Raw genomic sequence first — 20053 nt, 5'->3', positions numbered from 1 at the left:
TGAGGACACGTGTCGCAAGAGGTTCTATGACATAAAGCGGCGTGTCAAGGCCAAGATGGCCAAAGAGGCAAAATCAGCACGCAAAACCGGGGGTGGCCCCCCTTTCCGGGCAACCTATCGGGAGTGGGAGGAGCCTGTGCGGGCACTGATTCCAGCAGAAGTGGTGTCTGCAAGTCATGTCCGGGATTCGGACCGACCCACGCAGGATGGTGAGTTTGTTAATTTAAAATTATATTTAAAATTGTGCAAAATGATAATGGTGTGTATTTTTAAAGGTTAAAGGATGCATACATTGTTGGTCATGTATTGCAGGCCTATGCACCCTTAAGCTGGGTTTGTGTTTTGAAACTGCATTTCCCATCTTGCCTTGGCTGTAGCTTTTATAATTTATAATGCAAAATCAGGTGCAGTGCATGCTGGTATGTGTAGTTGCAATAATTATTATGAGATCTTGCTTGGACATAGCTGTTGTGTCTAATAGCAGCTGCTTCTGATGTTTATTTTAAAAAGAAAAAAGGTTAAAACAACTTCTAATTTTCAGTTTGGTTCAAGTTGCAAGCATTCAATCTCTGCAATATCTGACACATAATTCTCCAATGTTACAGATTTATTTTGGGCAACACAATGTACATTTTTATATACACAACAAATTAAGGAATCACGAAGATCTTAAGCAGAAATTATTTTAATTTACAATACGTACTAGATGGTTACAGTACACTAAGGCTTTGCAGTTAGCAATTTTTCACAAAGTATGGTAATAATGTTTTCTCCACTTTTTCAACAGTCCGACAGACCAGCCGGCCAGACAGGCCTCAGACTACTCAGGATGATGCTGGGATTGCAGGTAAGAATTCACTGTAGTCACATATTCTGCAAACACATAGAAGTACAAAATATTAATGTTTATATATTCTCATAGGTTCTGCTTCTGTAAGCCGACCTCCTGTAAGGCGCCCATCACAGGGCTCGGGTCACTTACCCAGGAGGCCAAGTAAGACACGGCGTCTTGCCTCGGAATCTGCGGATCCATCTTCCCCACCCAGGCGGCGCATTTCTGCAGTCTCACCCCAGCCACCACAGGCACTATTGGCGAGTCCACAGAGTGATGAGCCCCGATCACCTCAGTTATCTGGTGAGTCAAAACAGAAACTAAACACATAGCAAATAATCTACACAGTACAGTTACTATGATGTGAGTTGTAGTTGAGATTACATGTTTGCCATAACAACCAATGTGATGTTACGTGTTAAATTTTTAAAGGTGCAAATGCTTAATTTTTCAATGTCTTAGTGGTTGCTCTCGCCAACATCAATTTTAAAAATGAACAGACATTTGTAAATATTTCTGCAACACACGTGCACATTAAAAATAAACAAAAAGACTAACTGAAAAAAAAACAACCACCACCCCCTCCACACCATTATAGTGTTCACACACCTCCCCTGTCCTGTATGTAGACTGCTTACTTGCTCCGCTCCTCTGGACTATCCAGGTAAGCAGTCTATATCCTGTTCAGGGGAGGTGACAGAACACTGTAATGCTGTGGAGGGGAGGTAGTTAGGTGAGGATTCCGCAAGTCTGTCTATGTGCACGCCTGTGATGGTATATATGTGTTTGTAAACCAAAGAAATTTTATTTTGAAAAACATAACTCAAAATACTTAATAAATGGAGTATTATGAATGTAGAAATGTTTAGAACTAGCAAATATATTATTTGTAAAGTAAACATTGCATGTTGCCCACCCCATACAGAGCCAAGCTTGATGCCCGACGTGGACCAGCAGGGACAAGACCAACAGGCAACATTCACACTGCAACTAACACCTGTTGACCCGAGCCAGCCAATACAGGCGCAGGATATCCCCCAAGCCTCCATGAGTCCACAACTGGTACAAGCTCCACCCCAGCCACAAATTCCAGATGACTTTTGGTCCAGTTGGACAAGCCAACAGACCCAAAGCAATGCCAGCCTGACCGCACATACACAACACCTTGCCAGTCTGCCCCATCATCTACCGCGCATTAGTCGCAACTCGGGCAGACTGATTGTCCAAGTAGGCCGAATCGCAACATCGATGGAGCAAATACGGGCAGACAACAACCAAATGCTGGCTCATTTAACGCGCATCATTGATGAGCAACAGCGCCAACAACAAACACTCATCCAACTAATACAGCACAACCAGGTTGTGAATGAATCTTTATCCCGGATTGTAGCCAGCCACACTGCAACCAACACACAACTGAATGCCAGCATAAATAATTTGAGCAACAACATAACATTGATGGCAGCACAACAAGTGACCTCCAGCTCTGGAACCACGACCCCTATCCAAACGCCAGTAACCTCCCCTGTTCGGCGATCCTCCCGAGCACGTGCCAGTGAGCCAGCACAAAGCACAGCACCCAGCACACACAAGCGGAAAAAATAATACTTCACAAAAATGTGTGTAACGCAATAAAAAAATTAGTTTTGACAAACACACAACTTCCTGTGTCCGTCTCAAACATTGTAGAAGCTGCTATGTATGTATGTATGTTTTTCAGGGGTAATGAATGAAAATGTAATGATAACATAAACTAAGTACAATGTACACACCACTATAAACAACAAACAGTAAGTAACAAAACACACAATTGTTTGTATTGTAAAGTGTTTAGTCAAGGATAATTACATCCTACAAAAACTTACCCGAAAAATACAGCAGAATCACTTCTTGCCGTACCTGCCTCCCTACATCTGTACTCACACTGTCACCAGATGTTTCTAACTCCTCTGCTTGCTGACTGCTTTCTCCCTCATCATGTGCCAGATGTTGGTTTAAACACAGATTATGGAGAAAACAGCAGCAGAACACAATTCTAGTCACCTTTGAGGGACTATACAACAAAAGGCCTGCAGATTTATCCAGACACCGAAACCGTGATTTCAGCACACCAAAACATCTTTCTATCACATTCCGCGTAGCCTTATGTGCATGATTGTAACTGTGTTCAGCAGGAGAATCAGGTTGGGACAATGGAGTAAGGAGCCAAGAGTAGCAGCCGTAACCCCCATCACCTGAAAAACAGATATAGTCAACATTAGTACATGTGTTAGATTATTCATTCCCCTAGTCAAAACTCGAGTTTGTGGATAAAAGACATACACACAAAACATTTTAAACATACCCAGCAGCCAGCCATCAGGCATTTGTCCGTCCTCAAATTTATCGAAGAGCGATGACTGACTGAGGATGAAGGAGTCATGGCAGCCACCAGGGTAACCTGCAACAACACTCATAATTTTAAAATTTGCATCACAGACCACCTGGACATTAGTGGATTGGGCCATATGTCTATTCGTATATATATATTGACGGCCCCTAGGTGATCTCAGCTGAACGTGTGTGCAATCTATGGCCCCCAGCACATTGGGCTTGCTTGCAAGCTCATAGAAAGCTACCCTGACAGCACGCCACTCCGACTCCTGGGTAGGGAAGCAGATTGAGGCATTAATATGTGGATCCAAGACATCCAAAACCTGAGTGGACATTAAACAATCTAAGGTGAGTGTCATGTTAGGTATTCTATACAATACTGTGTTGTAAGAGCTTACAGAAGCAACACTTAGACATAACCGGCTATGTATTTTTTGACTCACCTGATTCAAATATTTTGAAAAGGTTGGCTGCAAGATACCAATAACGTCGCCTGCCACAGCCTGGAAGCTCCCAGTAGCCATAAAGTGTAACACAGCCAGGAGTTTGTGTAGGCCTGAGACAGAGCGAGAGCGTGCTGTCTCAGGGTCTAGTCCCAGTTTGACAAGGTCATACAGGCGGAAAATGTTGGTTCTATTTAGGCGGAACATCTGTATGACCCTATCATCGGACAATGCGTTTAAGTTTAAACGACCCCGAAAAAAACGTGGCTTGCGCAGCCTCCGCGGCACCTGGACAACCTGCTGACCATGTTCACTTACCTGGCCCTGATTTCTGGAAGCCTCATGGAGCAGTCTAAGGTATCCCACAGCAAACATAAATTCATTGGCACACACCACAGCCGCCATTTCAGAGTGAGAGAATTTCTAAATGTGCCTGGAACACTTTTATAGGGCCAAACATTCAGGTGTGAGTAATGGATAATTGAGTACACATGTAAACACGCTTTTCAAAAGCAGGTGCGTTTTTTTTTAGGACTTTTTTACGATTTGTATTTTTTCACGGCCGCAAATACATTTTCACGGCAGATATTACAATTACGAATGGTTAGTAAATGACCGAGATTCATATCTAAACAGGCGTATTTTGACCGATGGTGTATTCATTCGTAATTTTTTACAACTACTTCCAAAAAAATACTAATGCCCTCATCTCTGCCGTGATTTGAGTTTAGTAAATTACCGAGATGACACTTTGATGAAAAAACGGCATCTCGGTCAAAATCGGGAGCTTAGTAAATATACCCCTGTGTGTGTGATGCCGGGTAAGGTGTGTGTGTGAGATGCCGGGTAAGGTGTGTGTGAGATGCCGGGTAAGGTGTGTGTGATGCAGGGTAAGGTGTGTGTGTGATGCAGGTAAGGTGTGTGTGTGTGTGTGTGTGTGTGTGTGTGTGTGTGTGTGTGTGTGTGTGTGTGTGATATGCCGGGTAAGGTGTGTGTGTGTGTGATGCCGGGTAAGGTGTGTGTGTGTGTGTGTGATGCCGGGTAAGGTGTGTGTGTGATGCCGGATAAGGGGTGTGTGTGATTCCCGGTAAGGTGTGTGTGTGTGTGTGTGTGTGATGCCGGGTAAGGTGTGTGTGTGTGTGTGTGATGCCGGGTAAGGTGTGTGTGATGCCGGGTAAGGTGTGTGTGTGTGTGTGATGCCGGGTAAGATGTGTGTGTGATGCCGGGTAAGGTGTGTGTGATGCCGGGTAAGGTGTGTGTGTGAGTGATGCCGGGTAAGATGTGTGTGTGATGCCGGGTAAGGTGTGTGTGTGATGCCGGGTAAGGTGTGTGTGTGTGTGTGATGCCGGGTAAGGTGTGTGTGTGTGATGCAGGTAAGGTGTGTGTGTGTGTGTGTGATGCAGGTAAGGTGTGTGTGTGTGATGCAGGTAAGGTGTGTGTGTGTGTGTGTGTGTGTTGCCGGGTAAAGTGTGTGTGTGTGATGCCGGGTAAGGTGTGTGTGTGTGATGCCGGGTAAGGTGTGTGTGTGTGTGTGTGTGTGTGTGTGTGATGCCGGGTAAGGTGTGTGTGATGCCGGGTAAAGTGTGTGTGTGTGATGCCGGGTAAGGTGTGTGTGTGTGTGTGTGATGCCGGGTAAGGTGTGTGTGTGTGATGCCGGGTAAGGTGTGTGTGAGATGCCGGGTAAGGTGTGTGTGTGATGCAGGTAAGGTGTGTGTGTGTGTGTGTGTGTGTGTGATGCCGGGTAAGGTGTGTGTGTGTGATGCCGGGTAAGGTGTCTGTGTGTGTGTGTGATGCTGGGTAAGGTGTGTGTGTGATGCCGGGTAAGGTGTGTGTGTGATGCCGGGTAAGGTGTGTGTGTGATGCCGGTTAAGGTGTGTGTGTGATTCCCGGTAAGGTGTGTGTGTGATGCCGGGTAAGGTGTGTGTGTGTGTGTGTGATGCCGGGTAAGGTGTGTGTGTGATGCCGGGTAAGGTGTGTGTGATGCCGGGTAAGGTGTGTGTGTGTGATGCCGGGTAAGGTGTGTGTGTGATGCCGGGTAAGGTGTGTGTGTGTGATGCCGGGTAAGATGTGTGTGTGATGCCGGGTAAGATGTGTGTGTGATGCCGGGTAAGGTGTGTGTGTGATGCCGGGTAAGGTGTGTGTGTGAGATGCCGGGTAAGGTGTGTGTGATGCAGGGTAAGGTGTGTGTGTGATGCAGGTAAGGTGTATGTGTGTGTGTGTGTGATGCCGGGTAAGGTGTGTGTGTGTGATGCCGGGTAAGGTGTGTGTGTGTGATGCCGGGTAAGGTGTGTGTGTGACTGTGTGTGATGCCGGGTAAGGTGTGTGTGTGACTGTGTGTGTGTGTGTGTGATGCCGGGTAAGGTGTGTGTGTGTGACTGTGTGACTGTGTGTGTGTGTGTGTGATGCCGGGTAAGGTTTGTGTGATGCCGGTGAAGGTTTGTGATGCAGGTAAGGTGTGTGTGTGTGTGTGTGTGATGCCAGGTAAGGTGTTTTGATGCCGGGTATGGTGTGTGTGTGTGTGTGTGTGTGTGTGGGATGCCGGGTAAGGTGTGTGTGTTGCCGGGTAAGGTGTGTGTGTGATGCCGGGTAAGGTGTGTGTGTGATTCCCGGTAAGGTGTGTGAGATGCCGGGTAAAGTGTGTGTGATTCCCGGTAAGGTGTGTGTGTGTGTGTGTGTTTGTGATGCGATGCCGGGTAAGGTGTGTGTGTGTGATGTCGGTAAGGTGTGTGAGATGCCGGGTAAAGTGTGTGTGTGTGATTCCCGGTAAGGTAGGTGTGTGTGTGAGATGCCGGTAAGGTTACGGTTAGATGCTTGGGCCGCTGTAAGTGACCGCTTTGTCTTTATGAAGTCTGTGAAGGTGATGAATCCCCCCCCTTGTGTGCTGCAGCCGCCGGCTCAGCCGTGTTCCGGGACACCACAATTATACAGTATGGGGAGATCCGGCTGATAAGCTCTATGGAGAGACAATATGGAATCTGAATAAACAGCGCTTGTTGACTCAGCCTGTCATTGAAATGTTGCTCACGTGCGATTGTGCGCCCTGGACGTCAGGAAATCTCCAAAATATTTTTTTGGGGGATGGGGGATGGGGAGGGGGAGTGTGAATGGGAATGTTCTGCAGATAAGTGATAACGTGACCTTGCTATTCCTCTGTGCCAGCAGAACATTTAGCATATGACATCGCTGACGGCAAATGTTTCACTTCCATCACTTCTGTGAGACTTTACACAACACAGAGCAGTCTCCTAAGTGCCACAGCGGCGACGTAATGCCGCAGCAGGTTCTAACACGTCCGCTGGGAATTAGGCTGCGCCCGGTTTTGCTGGATGACGTGACGTTTATTAGGAGCTCGTGTGTTGGCCTACAGCACCAATATCTCGGGGAGTCCTCGTCCTGTGTCCTCCCAGCGGTGCCCCCACCTGGGCACACACACGTCTGGTGCTTGGCAGTTGTCCTTGCGGTGCCCCCACCTGGGCACACACACGTCTGGCGCTTGGCAGTTGTCCTTGCGGTGCCCCCACCTGGGCGCACACACGTCTGGCGCTTGGCAGTTGTCCTTACGGTGCCCCCACCTGGGCGCTGACAATGCTAAATTCCTTGTCGTATAAACAACCCTTTATGAAGCTAAGAACACTGTACGCTGTTTACTTAAGAAGTACCGTAATGGTACGCTATTGGCGTAGCGATCGCTCAGCCGTAGGCGAGACGCTCAAGCGTCACGTTCGCTCACGGCCCAGTGATCACAGGACACGTTATTGGCTATGTCTAGGGGAATGATTCGCTGTAGCGTAGCGTACGCTCGAGACCACGAGGAGGTCACCAGCGATGCAGACGCTCACAACACTATACCTTTATGTTAAAACCTTATACCATTGAAATACACTGAATACCTTAATGTGAGTACAGGGTGTAAGTGCAACCTTGTGTAACCTGACTAACTACAAAGCTGCTTGAGCGTCACCGACGCTCAAGTGAACACTTAACACTATAGAAAATACACAGATACTGGTTTAGGTTCCAAAGCCTATTAACTGTATTATATCTAATATACTTGTAAAAAGGGGATAACAGTACAAATGATACACTACAATATAACAGAGACTTCCTAACCACAGAACTAAACAATAAATACAAAAAGACAATACTACACTGACCTAAATGCAATACAGTACAATACTATAATACTATGAGAGATATAAGAGAAAAGGAGAGAGAGAGAGATAGAGAGAAATTGGCTCACAGAAAGACAATGATTACGGAGAGAAACTTACGCACAAAGGGTATGATCGCCTGCGCCTCGATATCCAGCTCCCGGCTATCAGCAGATAACCGTTGATGAGAGAGTGAGAGCTGGATGTGGTCGGCCTGCCTATTTATGCCCCACACACAATGCAATCTCCTGGTCCTACAATCCCATTGTCCATTGGCCGAAGGAATTCGGCCCTGCATCATAACAAAAGGTCATAGGGTGATTCATACAGGTGGGCTGTGACGATTTCCAACAGCTCAGGTGGGTGGGAAACTGGGTTTCCCGCCGCATACCTGAGTATGTGTAAATAATAGAAATGGACATAAACTTCTTATGTCCATAACTATTCGCACGAGCGATTAATACTCTCCAAACCAACACCGGAATATTGCTAATTAAATACTCTTCCGATGGGTACCAAACACTGCTGTATGATTCCTGTTAGACCCTTCGTACGATATAAAGAGGGATTCCTCAGCTCTGGGACATTGTATTTTAACCAAACTTTCAGAATCTATCAAAGGGACCATGATCTATAAACTACATTAATTGTGAAAATATGTAACGAATGAGTCGCACGCTACGACCACATAAACTCTACCGTAAATACGCATACCGCGCCTGCGTGTGCACGCTATTGCGGGTATGCGCTTCCACGGGAGAGCGTACGCACGCGCAGCGCGGACCAGTGTGCGGTGCAAATATGGCAACGTGCATTGAGACATTTTTCTGACTTTGACAGTCCACCCTTTGGCAGTCAATAATAACTGCCACAAAACATTTAAGGAGAAAAATGTAAGTCAGGGGTTAATTGATTTCCATGGTTGGGTAGGGGAGAAGAGTGGAGTAGGTGTGAAGAGGGTATGACCTAGTGAGAAAGTAGAAGCATGTGTGTATGAGTCCATGTTTGGAGGGTCATGTATCATCGTGCCGTACGTGTGGTAAATCAAGCTTCGAGGTATTGCGAAGTATACATTTGAATTCCTTCTTGTCCTGTGGTACAGGTCTGTGGATGGGCTGTCAAACTCTACCGAGCTCATTTCGGCTGTGGTTGTAACAAAATGGGGATGCACATTTTAGTTGATGATACATGAATGGGGGAGGTATGTGGTTGCTGCTATCTGTGCCTGTATTCCCTATCGTCTATGTGTGTCGTTACCTGGGGGTTGCAGAGATGAAGATAAAGAACACTTACGAAAAATGCAATGATATTCTATGTCAGGGAAATGTACATCTGTCGTCGAAGTTGTTTTCGGTATCTGTTGAGAGTCGTCTTCTTTGCGCTGTATTGCTCCTTGGGCATGAGCAAATAGCTTTGTCTGAGCCATCAGATTTACAAAAAATGTTGGGCTAGCGTGAGTTTAAAAGTACTAGGGAAACTGGGGATCCATGGCAAAGTTCATCAAGTGTCCATATTTAAAGTTGTCAAATCTTCTTCTTTGATCAATCCGTTGTCTGTATACATCTCGTCTCGTCAGCTTCCTCGTCCAAGGGGGTCTTTGTATCTTGGAGAAAAGCAGAAAAACAGGTGAAAGAAACGGACCGTATAATCGCATTTTCATCACATTCTGGTTTCTATCATTGGGTCATAAATCAAATCCAGGTTAATTACAGTTTCCTCACTCCTCAAGCTCATCACTTTTGTACTTTGTTTGCACCTCATTAAAGCCTGCCCGCATCTAAATATCAATCCAATCGATATAACGACACCCAAGATACATAGTAGAAACTTTCCAACATCCATTATGACTCCTTGAGCCCAGTCTCCTAAACCGGAGAACCAATTTCGCGGGTTCAACCATGACACCCAACCAGTCAGCTCATTACCTACAGCAGCAAGGGTGAGATTGTGTTTTCGACGAAATTCCCACTTTAATTGCAGAATATCGTCCATCTTTTGGTCTATGACCTCTACCGGATCCTCGGTGCTATTTGTGATATACGTGCAACACTTTATGCCGTACTGTGTTGCCAATGTAACACAATATCCGCCTGTTACTGCTGTAAGATAATTAAGAACCATCCTATGCTGAACTAGTTCTGTTTTGTAAGCTTGAAGTTCTCTTCCAGTGTATCTAAACGTGTCATCATACATTTCAGTGATATTATCTAACAAATTGGCGAGTGCGGAAATGTATCTATAATTCATCACACCTCGAGCGGTGCGAGTGAAATCTAACGCTACCAGAACCTGAATCCCGGTGGATTCATAGATAAGATCAGAGGCCGGATGCTCTAACCTTTCTGACAGCTGTCTTTTAACTCGGTGCTCGTAATGAGTGTGAGTATAAGGAGCTTGGGCACCACGGTGTATGTCCTTCATTTTGTCATGTGTAACAGTCATCACTTCAGGCAATACTTTTCCAATATAACACAATCCTTCAGAGTTTGGGGCAAGCCACTTGTACGCCTTTCTCCCGCATATGAAATATGCATCATCGGGGAGAACATATGGGACGGAGAAGGACATGACCATGTTACAAACCTTCCAGGTGAAATCTTCTGACCCTAATTCTTCCATCTGCCTAATGCACGTATCGGTTTGTACGATATGTGCACAGTATCCTGGTGATACCTCTCCAACTCTAGTAATCCTATTTCCTAAGGTATATCGATACCGAAAAGATTTTCCTCTACTGGCTATGTGGCGTACGAGCTCTGTATCTGTAGGCATTCTATCTGCTCTATGTGAAAAGGTCATGGTAAGGTTGCTCCATGACACTTCCCAATTTCCCGGTTTTCTGGGATTGGAGATGTTAAAACATATGAGGGACCTATCCACATGGTATTGGTGGAGCTTCAAACTAGGAGGGCTGGAGATGTTAAACCTCCGGTCCACCGGTCTCCCACCACTTAGCTCAAGTACCTCCCCTAACGTTAAAGGAAATGGTACTAGCCCTGATTTACTGTGACCCTGAGGTACTTGAGAGCATACCCAACAATCTGTTTGGTTTAACACGTTACCCACTAGAGAGTGATAGTCACTCAATGGATGCCGGTCCATATGGATATTAAAACTAGATTGGCATTTCTTTATGCATCCATCTTCAACCAGATTATCACAGAGCCTACAGATACAATTTTCTTCAGCTAACAATCCATCACAATTTCTTCTATCGGATCGTTTTCTGATACTCGCCTTTGCTTGTTGGTTTGGTTGATCTTGGAAAACTACGCCTCCATCATCATAATCGGAACCCATTCCAGAACCTCTCTCGACCTCTATGGTACTCTCGCCGGAACAGACTGCTCTGGTCAACATCATGGTTAACATCAAAATCCGGATCACAGTCTCTTGGGGCAAGTCCATCTTTGAGGAGGAAATAGAGAAGAATGAGAAGGGGGAAAAAGAGATTTTAAGGGAGAGGGGATGGGGAGTGGAGAAAACAATAAAAGGGAGAGGGGAGTCGACAGCTGCTTTCGATCTTCAAGGCTCAGGTGCCGCCTCAGTCCTCCTGGAACAGACACTCTAGTGATACAACCTCTACCGTCTGTTCCTTATCACGGGACTTCTCTGGATCAGCAACCTTTTTGCAGTGGGATGAATGGACCCAAGTCTCTCTCTCAGCAACCTTCAATGCTGTGGTGCTAGTCAATAAGACCTGGTATGGTCCTTCCCATCTATCAATAAGACAACCTGAGCGTAGAAAATTTCGTATCATTACATAATCCCCAGGTTCAATGTCATGACAATTACTATCTGGTAAATCAGGAATCACCAACTTCAGATTATCATTTTGATTCCTCAACTGTTTACTCATGTTAATCAAGTACTTTACAGTTACTTCATTGTTACATTTCAAATCATCCTGAGGGTTAATCATGACATGCGGTTGTCGACCAAACAGAATTTCAAAAGGAGACAGATTAAGAGGGGACCTGGGAGTGGTTCTGATGCTATACAAAACAATGGGTAAAGCTTCTGGCCACGTCAATCCTGTCTCTGCCATTACTTTACTCAATTTATTTTTAATAGTGCTGTTCACTCTTTCGACCTTCGCACTCGCCTGTGGACGGTACGGAGTGTGCAGCTTGCTATCAATTCCCATCAACTTACACATTCCTTGAAAGACATCACCTGTAAAATGGGTACCCCTATCACTTTCAATGATTCTAGGGATACCATATCTACATACAAATTCCTGCACAATTTTCTTAGCTGTAAACATAGCGGTATTTGTAGCTGCTGGAAAAGCTTCGACCCAATTCGAGAAAACATCTATACAAACAAGTACATATTTCAAATTTCTACATGGGGGTAATTGAATGAAGTCAATTTGTATTACTTGGAAAGGGCCGCCGGCAGGTGGGATATGGGATGGTTCTGTAGGTATTGCTTTTCCAATATTCTTTCTCAGACAGGTGAGGCATGACATTGCTCTCTTACCCGCATGAGAGGAGAATCCTAGGGCGCACCAGTATGCTCTTACCAATTTGCACATCCCCTCCTTGCCTAGATGAGTCAGCCCGTGAGCTGCTTCAGCCAGACATGGAAGGTATGCCCTGGGGGCCACTGGTTTACCATGTCCATCCGTCCAGAGCCCTGAGGACTCCTGGCCATATCCCTTTGCCTTCCAGACTGCTCTTTCCTGTGTGGAACACAAATTCTGCATCTCACACAACTTCTGTGTGTTGATGGTATTAAATACCATCAACTGTGTGGTGTCTGTCCGTGTGGGGGTAGCAGCTGCAAGCTTTGCGGCTTCGTCTGCTCGGCTGTTACCAAGGGATACTGGGTCTTGACTATATGTATGTGCTTTACTGTGGACCCTGCTCCCAATGTCGTGTGTTGTGTTGTTGTCTAGGGGGTTGAAAAGATCTTTGTACATTCTTTGTTCTACATTCTCGTGCATAGTGTCCCGGTCTATTACAAGAAAAACATGTTATTACACTTGTCTTACCCACAGGATTCGGTGGTACATACGCAGGCTGCCTTGTGGTCAGCGCCTGTATACTTACGGACATCAACTTATCACTTTGCGACTCCCTGTGCCTAGTGATATTTCTGTCGTGATCAATAGCAGCCTCTCTCAATGTGGACACTGACAGACCTCGCCAACATGGCTGCGTGGTCTGTACCCTAGCTTTTAATGTTTCTTTCAAACCATCCATCAGTACAGATACTGCTACTTCTCGATGGTTTGGGTTGGTCTTAATGTCTTCTATACCAGTGTACTTTGCCATTTCTAATAGTGCCCGGTGAAAATATTCTGTTGCCGTTTCGGACTCCTTTTGCTTAATGGAAAATATTTTATTCCATTTAACAACGGCAGGGAAATACTCTTTTAGCTGTAAATTTATCCTTTTTACATTATCCTTGTTGTACACGTCTGTAAGCGGTACATCTTTATCCAATGCACAATCAGCTAAAAACTGAGTTGCATCAACATTGGAAGGTAAACAAGCTCTTAGCAGTATCTGCCAATCCTTGTTGTTGGGTTCTACCGTGTTACCTAAATCCCTGATGTATTTTTGGCTAGCAACTAAATCCTTCCTGGGGTCAGGAAATTCGGACACTATTGTTCTTAATTCCATTCTGGAAAATGGAGTGTACATGGCAATGTTCCTTATGGGAGTGGCTCCAGACACATCTGTTTTTCCATTGGGAACTGCTATTACCCTTACAGGAGCAATTCTAACAGCCTCTTCCTGTGTAGATTCTACTGCTTGTTGTGGTACAATTGTTTCAGTGTAGTGCATGGTGCCGTACTTACCCGTTGACACGACCTCACCTATCCCTCCGCTAGGGGCTTTCACTAATCTCGTGGGTGTCGCTGTGCCTACTGTGGTCTCTGCTATGGTGGCCGCAAGAGAGAGAGCTGAAATTGTTGCTGAATCGTCTTCTTGATCACACTCCTGAGGAAGGTTCACAACAGGGTACAACTTGCACGGGTTAATACTTGCATGAGTTATTTGGTTAACATCATTAACATTTACAGTGTTACTAAGAGTTTGTGTTTTACAACCCAGTGCGTTTCTCTCTGCAATCAACTTCTCTCCTGCAATGTATGGTGGGGGAGGAGCTGTGGCAATCAACTTCCTGACTGCCCCAGATCCTGCCGCCAGAGCCAACCCTCTCTGTATCTCACCTTCCTGGTGCCATAACTGTAAACAATCATGATGCTGAATTCGTCTCTTTGATGATTTTACGAGACATATCCTCCTCCTTAAATTTTGTAACACTTCTGGACTGAAGCTACCTATTCTTGGGAATTTGTCCCTGTCTTGTACAGTCATTCTCTCCCATTCATCACATAAAACCTCTGTGTGACTACCGTATTTTTCACACATTACATATCGTGCCGACCCAACTGGTCGGTTCTCTGAATCAACCCGAACCGAGGTTGATCGCCCCCTACCGGAACAAATGGCCCCCATAATCTGCAGGCGTTGCTTATTCCTCCTTGGATCTTTATCTCAAGGTTTTCAGCGAACCCTTACAAACAAACCAAGATGTCCTTGGGCAGGCCGGCGGTGGTGGTTTATCAAGTACCCCACTTACTTCTCGCCCACGTTGGCCAGTACTGCAATCACTGTAACCAGAGCTGCGGTACCCAACCCAGGGCCCCTGTGAACCTTTATTTACTGGGGCGCGTTCCCCAGCAAGTATCGGTTGTTGGATAGTTCCTGAGTGACCAGCGAACTTCCCTTCCAAAAATAAAAAATTACACAAATCACGTCAGAATGTACAAATAGCGTTTGTGACCACTTTACTCTAATGGTATTAGGTCAGATTACTAACTACTGCACACAATTACGTGCGGTCCAATCGTTCAGTACACGAGCACTACTTGTCATGTACTGAAAGACCAATGGAATCGATGTTTCCGGCCGCGATTCCTTCAGCAAGAGCTTATGGCCTATATGGGTTCTGCACCAACACCCCAGGCGTTGTGCCACTGGACTTTTATAGCGGACCTCTTACCTTACGACCTCCTGGTCTTGTTACCTTATGACCTCCTGGTCTTGTTACCTTATGACCTCCTGGTCTTGTTACCTTATGACCTCCTGGTCTTGTTACCTTATGGTCCGCTATACTCTAATGCTCAAATATTATTTAACCAGGGATGCCTCCCTAGCCACCGTATATGTCACTTACACGTATGTCCCTTGACGAGTACCCGGCTTTCCTTTTGGTTCCACTTTAAAGTTATATAAACTTTTGTATACAAAACACACTCACTCAACACATGTACACTTTGTTTCTATATCTATTTCTGCGCAGAAATTGTCTTTAGGCCAAAAGTGTTACCAATTAGGAGCAGGATCTGTTAAACTAAATTTCAGATTTTTCCAAAAATAGATTTGCGTTATTTACCGCGTCGCGTTATCTATCGCTGTGCGTTACTTATCGCCTTTGCGCTAATTATCGCTTTGCGCTAATTCAACTTTTCGTGACGAGCTACGTGGGCGTAACCAGACGCTACGTTGCGTAATGAACGCTGCGTGCGTCTGCCTTTTGGATTGCGTACGCTAGTCTTTGTTAGCGACACGTGTACGCAATGCAAAGATCCACCGTAACACAATATATTTTTATCAATGTAAATGATCCCTGATCATCTACCGCAATCCACACTGACTGCCTTGTATCTCAGACAAACCGTGTGTTTGTTCTATACTTTAACTATTACCTCTACTATGAAATAACAGCAAATCTCTTTTTAGCACTTTCTATCAACTATAAAATTGGCAAACAGGAATAGTGATATACGAAAATGAAACAGAAATGCAGATATATGCGTGCGTACGCAAGACAAAAGAAAAATAAACAGTTTTAAAAAGACACAAGCGTTTTGTTCTTACTTCCGGTTACCGGGTTCCTTCAGCACTCTTTATCTAAGCGAAGCAGACGCTTATCCCGTCAGCAACTGCGAGACAACCTCCCACCCTTTGCTGGGGGATAATGTCTGCTGATCTACCTAGTGCAGATGTGAGAAGTATAGGACGAGTCCCCAATTGACAATGCTAAATTCCTTGTCGTATAAACAACCCTTTATGAAGCTAAGAACACTGTACGCTGTTTACTTAAGAAGTACCGTAATGGTACGCTATTGGCGTAGCGATCGCTCAGCCGTAGGCGAGACGCTCAAGCGTCACGTTCGCTCACGGCCCAGTGATCACAGGACACGTTATTGGCTATGTCTAGGGGAATGATTCGCTGTAGCGTAGCGTACGCTCGAGACCACGAGGAGGTCACCAGCGATGCAGACGCTCACAACACTATACCTTTATGTTAAAACCTTATACCATTGAAATACACTGAATACCTTAATGTGAGTACAGGGTGTAAGTGCAACCTTGTGTAACCTGACTAACTACAAAGCTGCTTGAGCGTCACCGACGCTCAAGTGAACACTTAACACTATAGAAAATACACAGATACTGGTTTAGGTTCCAAAGCCTATTAACTGTATTATATCTAATATACTTGTAAAAAGGGGATAACAGTACAAATGATACACTACAATATAACAGAGACTTCCTAACCACAGAACTAAACAATAAATACAAAAAGACAATACTACACTGACCTAAATGCAATACAGTACAATACTATAATACTATGAGAGATATAAGAGAAAAGGAGAGAGAGAGAGATAGAGAGAGAGAGAGAAATTGGCTCACAGAAAGACAATGATTACGGAGAGAAACTTACGCACAAAGGGTATGATCGCCTGCGCCTCGATATCCAGCTCCCGGCTATCAGCAGATAACCGTTGATGAGAGAGTGAGAGCTGGATGTGGTCGGCCTGCCTATTTATGCCCCACACACAATGCAATCTCCTGGTCCTACAATCCCATTGTCCATTGGCCGAAGGAATTCGGCCCTGCATCATAACAAAAGGTCATAGGGTGATTCATACAGGTGGGCTGTGACGATTTCCAACAGCTCAGGTGGGTGGGAAACTGGGTTTCCCGCCGCATACCTGAGTATGTGTAAATAATAGAAATGGACATAAACTTCTTATGTCCATAACTATTCGCACGAGCGATTAATACGCTCCAAACCAACACCGGAATATTGCTAATTAAATACTCTTCCGATGGGTACCAAACACTGCTGTATGATTCCTGTTAGACCCTTCGTACGATATAAAGAGGGATTCGTCAGCTCTGGGACATTGTATTTTAACCAAACTTTCAGAATCTATCAAAGGGACCATGATCTATAAACTACATTAATTGTGAAAATATGTAACGAATGAGTCGCACGCTACGACCACATAAACTCTACCGTAAATACGCATACCGCGCCTGCGTGTGCACGCTATTGCGGGTATGCGCTTCCACGGGAGAGCGTACGCACGCGCAGCGCGGACCAGTGTGCGGTGCAAATATGGCAACGTGCATTGAGACATTTTTCTGACTTTGACAGCGCACACACGTCTGGCGCTTGGCAGTGGTCCCTGTGGGGCCCCCACTCTCGGCACAAACACGTCTGGCGCTTGGCAGCGGTGATGGGGCAGCGATCCCAGCAGCAGATACAGGAGGAGGCTGACCACTTCCAAAGAGCTAGAAAACAAAAAGGGTAATAATAAGTATAGCACTATGGGGGCTTCCACCATGGCGGCTGTATTACGGGAGGGTAATAATAAGTATAACACTATGGGGGCTTCCACCATGGCGGCTGTATTACGGGAGGGTAATAATAAGTATAGCACTATGGGGCTTCCACCATGGCGGCTGTATTACGGGAGGGTAATAATAAGTATAGCACTATGGGGGCTTCCACCATGGCGGCTGTATTACGGGAGGGTAATAATAAGTATAGCACTATGGGGGCTTCCACCATGGCGGCTGTATTACGGGAGGGTAATAATAAGTATAACACTATGGGGGCTTCCACCATGGCGGCTGTATTACGGGAGGGTAATAATAAGTATAACACTATGGGGGCTTCCACCATGGCGGCTGTATTACGGGAGGGTAATAATAAGTATAACACTATGGGGGCTTCCACCATGGCGGCTGTATTACGGGAGGGTAATAATAAGTATAACACTATGGGGCTTCCACCATGGCGGCTGTATTACGGGAGGGTAATAATAAGTATAACACTATGGGGGCTTCCACCATGGCGGCTGTATTACGGGAGGGTAATAATAAGTATAACACTATGGGGGCTTCCACCATGGCGGCTGTATTACGGGAGGGTAATAATAAGTATAACACTATGGGGGCTTCCACCATGGCGGCTGTATTACGGGAGGGTAATAATAAGTATAACACTATGGGGGCTTCCACCATGGCGGCTGTATTACGGGAGGTAATAATAAGTATAACACTATGGGGGCTTCCACCATGGCGGCTGTATTACGGGAGGGTAATAATAAGTATAACACTATGGGGGCTTCCACCATGGCGGCTGTATTACGGGAGGGTAATAATAAGTATAACACTATGGGGGCTTCCACCATGGCGGCTGTATTACGGGAGGGTAATAATAAGTATAACACTATGGGGGCTTCCACCATGGCGGCTGTATTACGGGAGGGTAATAATAAGTATAACACTATGGGGGCTTCCACCATGGCGGCTGTATTACGGGAGGGTAATAATAAGTATAACACTATGGGGGCTTCCACCATGGCGGCTGTATTACGGGAGGGTAATAATAAGTATAACACTATGGGGGCTTCCACCATGGCGGCTGTATTACGGGAGGGTAATAATAAGTATAACACTATGGGGGCTTCCACCATGGCGGCTGTATTACGGGAGGGTAATAATAAGTATAAGCACTATGGGGGCTTCCACCATGGCGGCTGTATTACGGGAGGGTAATAATAAGTATAACACTATGGGGGCTTCCACCATGGCGGCTGTATTACGGGAGGGTAATAATAAGTATAACACTATGGGGGCTTCCACCATGGCGGCTGTATTACGGGAGGGTAATAATAAGTATAACACTATGGGGGCTTCCACCATGGCGGCTGTATTACGGGAGGGTAATAATAAGTATAACACTATGGGGGCTTCCACCATGGCGGCTGTATTACGGGAGGGTAATAATAAGTATAACACTATGGGGGCTTCCACCATGGCGGCTGTATTACGGGAGGGTAATAATAAGTATAACACTATGGGGGCTTCCACCATGGCGGCTGTATTACGGGAGGGTAATAATAAGTATAACACTATGGGGGCTTCCACCATGGCGGCTGTATTACGGGAGGGTAATAATAAGTATAACACTATGGGGCTTCCACCATGGCGGCTGTATTACGGGAGGGTAATAATAAGTATAACACTATGGGGGCTTCCACCATGGCGGCTGTATTACGGGAGGGTAATAATAAGTATAACACTATGGGGGCTTCCACCATGGCGGCTGTATTACGGGAGGGTAATAATAAGTATAACACTATGGGGGCTTCCACCATGGCGGCTGTATTACGGGAGGGTAATAATAAGTATAACACTATGGGGGCTTCCACCATGGCGGCTGTATTACGGGAGGGTAATAATAAGTATAACACTATGGGGGCTTCCACCATGGCGGCTGTATTACGGAGGGTAATAATAAGTATAACACTATGGGGGCTTCCACCATGGCGGCTGTATTACGGGAGGGTAATAATAAGTATAGCACTATGGGGGCTTCCACCATGGCGGCTGTATTACGGGAGGGTAATAATAAGTATAACACTATGGGGGCTTCCACCATGGCGGCTGTATTACGGGAGGGTAATAATAAGTATAACACTATGGGGGGCTTCCACCATGGCGGCTGTATTACGGGAGGGTAATAATAAGTATAACACTATGGGGGCTTCCACCATGGCGGCTGTATTACGGGAGGGTAATAATAAGTATAACACTATGGGGGCTTCCACCATGGCGGCTGTATTACGGGAGGGTAATAATAAGTATAACACTATGGGGGCTTCCACCATGGCGGCTGTATTACGGGAGGGTAATAATAAGTATAAGCACTATGGGGGCTTCCACCATGGCGGCTGTATTACGGGAGGGTAATAATAAGTATAGCACTATGGGGGCTTCCACCATGGCGGCTGTATTACGGGAGCGGTAATAATAAGTATAGCACTATGGGGGCTTCCACCATGGCGGCTGTATTACGGGGACGGTAATAATAAGTATAACACTATGGGGGCTTCCACCATGGCGGCTGTATTAACGGGGAGGGGA

At 45.7% G+C, this 20053-nt stretch overlaps 1 protein-coding gene across 1 annotated transcript in view; it reads left to right on the top strand.

Moving 5' to 3' along the window:
• Positions 1-2463, top strand: part of LOC134957173 (uncharacterized) — a 42123-nt gene extending 39660 nt beyond the window's left edge. Inside the window, exons 2-4 of the mRNA XM_063938870.1 lie at positions 788-847; positions 923-1135; positions 1758-2463. Coding sequence (XP_063794940.1) covers positions 788-847; positions 923-1135; positions 1758-2437 — 953 coding nt within the window. The 3' untranslated portion in view covers positions 2438-2463. The remainder of the gene's footprint in view (positions 1-787; positions 848-922; positions 1136-1757) is intronic.
• The last annotated feature ends 17590 nt before the right edge of the window (positions 2464-20053 follow it).

Source organism: Pseudophryne corroboree, chromosome 9, assembly GCF_028390025.1.
Source record: "Pseudophryne corroboree isolate aPseCor3 chromosome 9, aPseCor3.hap2, whole genome shotgun sequence".
Taxonomy (NCBI): Eukaryota; Metazoa; Chordata; class Amphibia; order Anura; family Myobatrachidae; genus Pseudophryne; species Pseudophryne corroboree.
The sequence above is the reverse complement of the archived record's forward strand: the minus strand, read 5'-3'. Positions and strand labels throughout refer to the sequence as shown.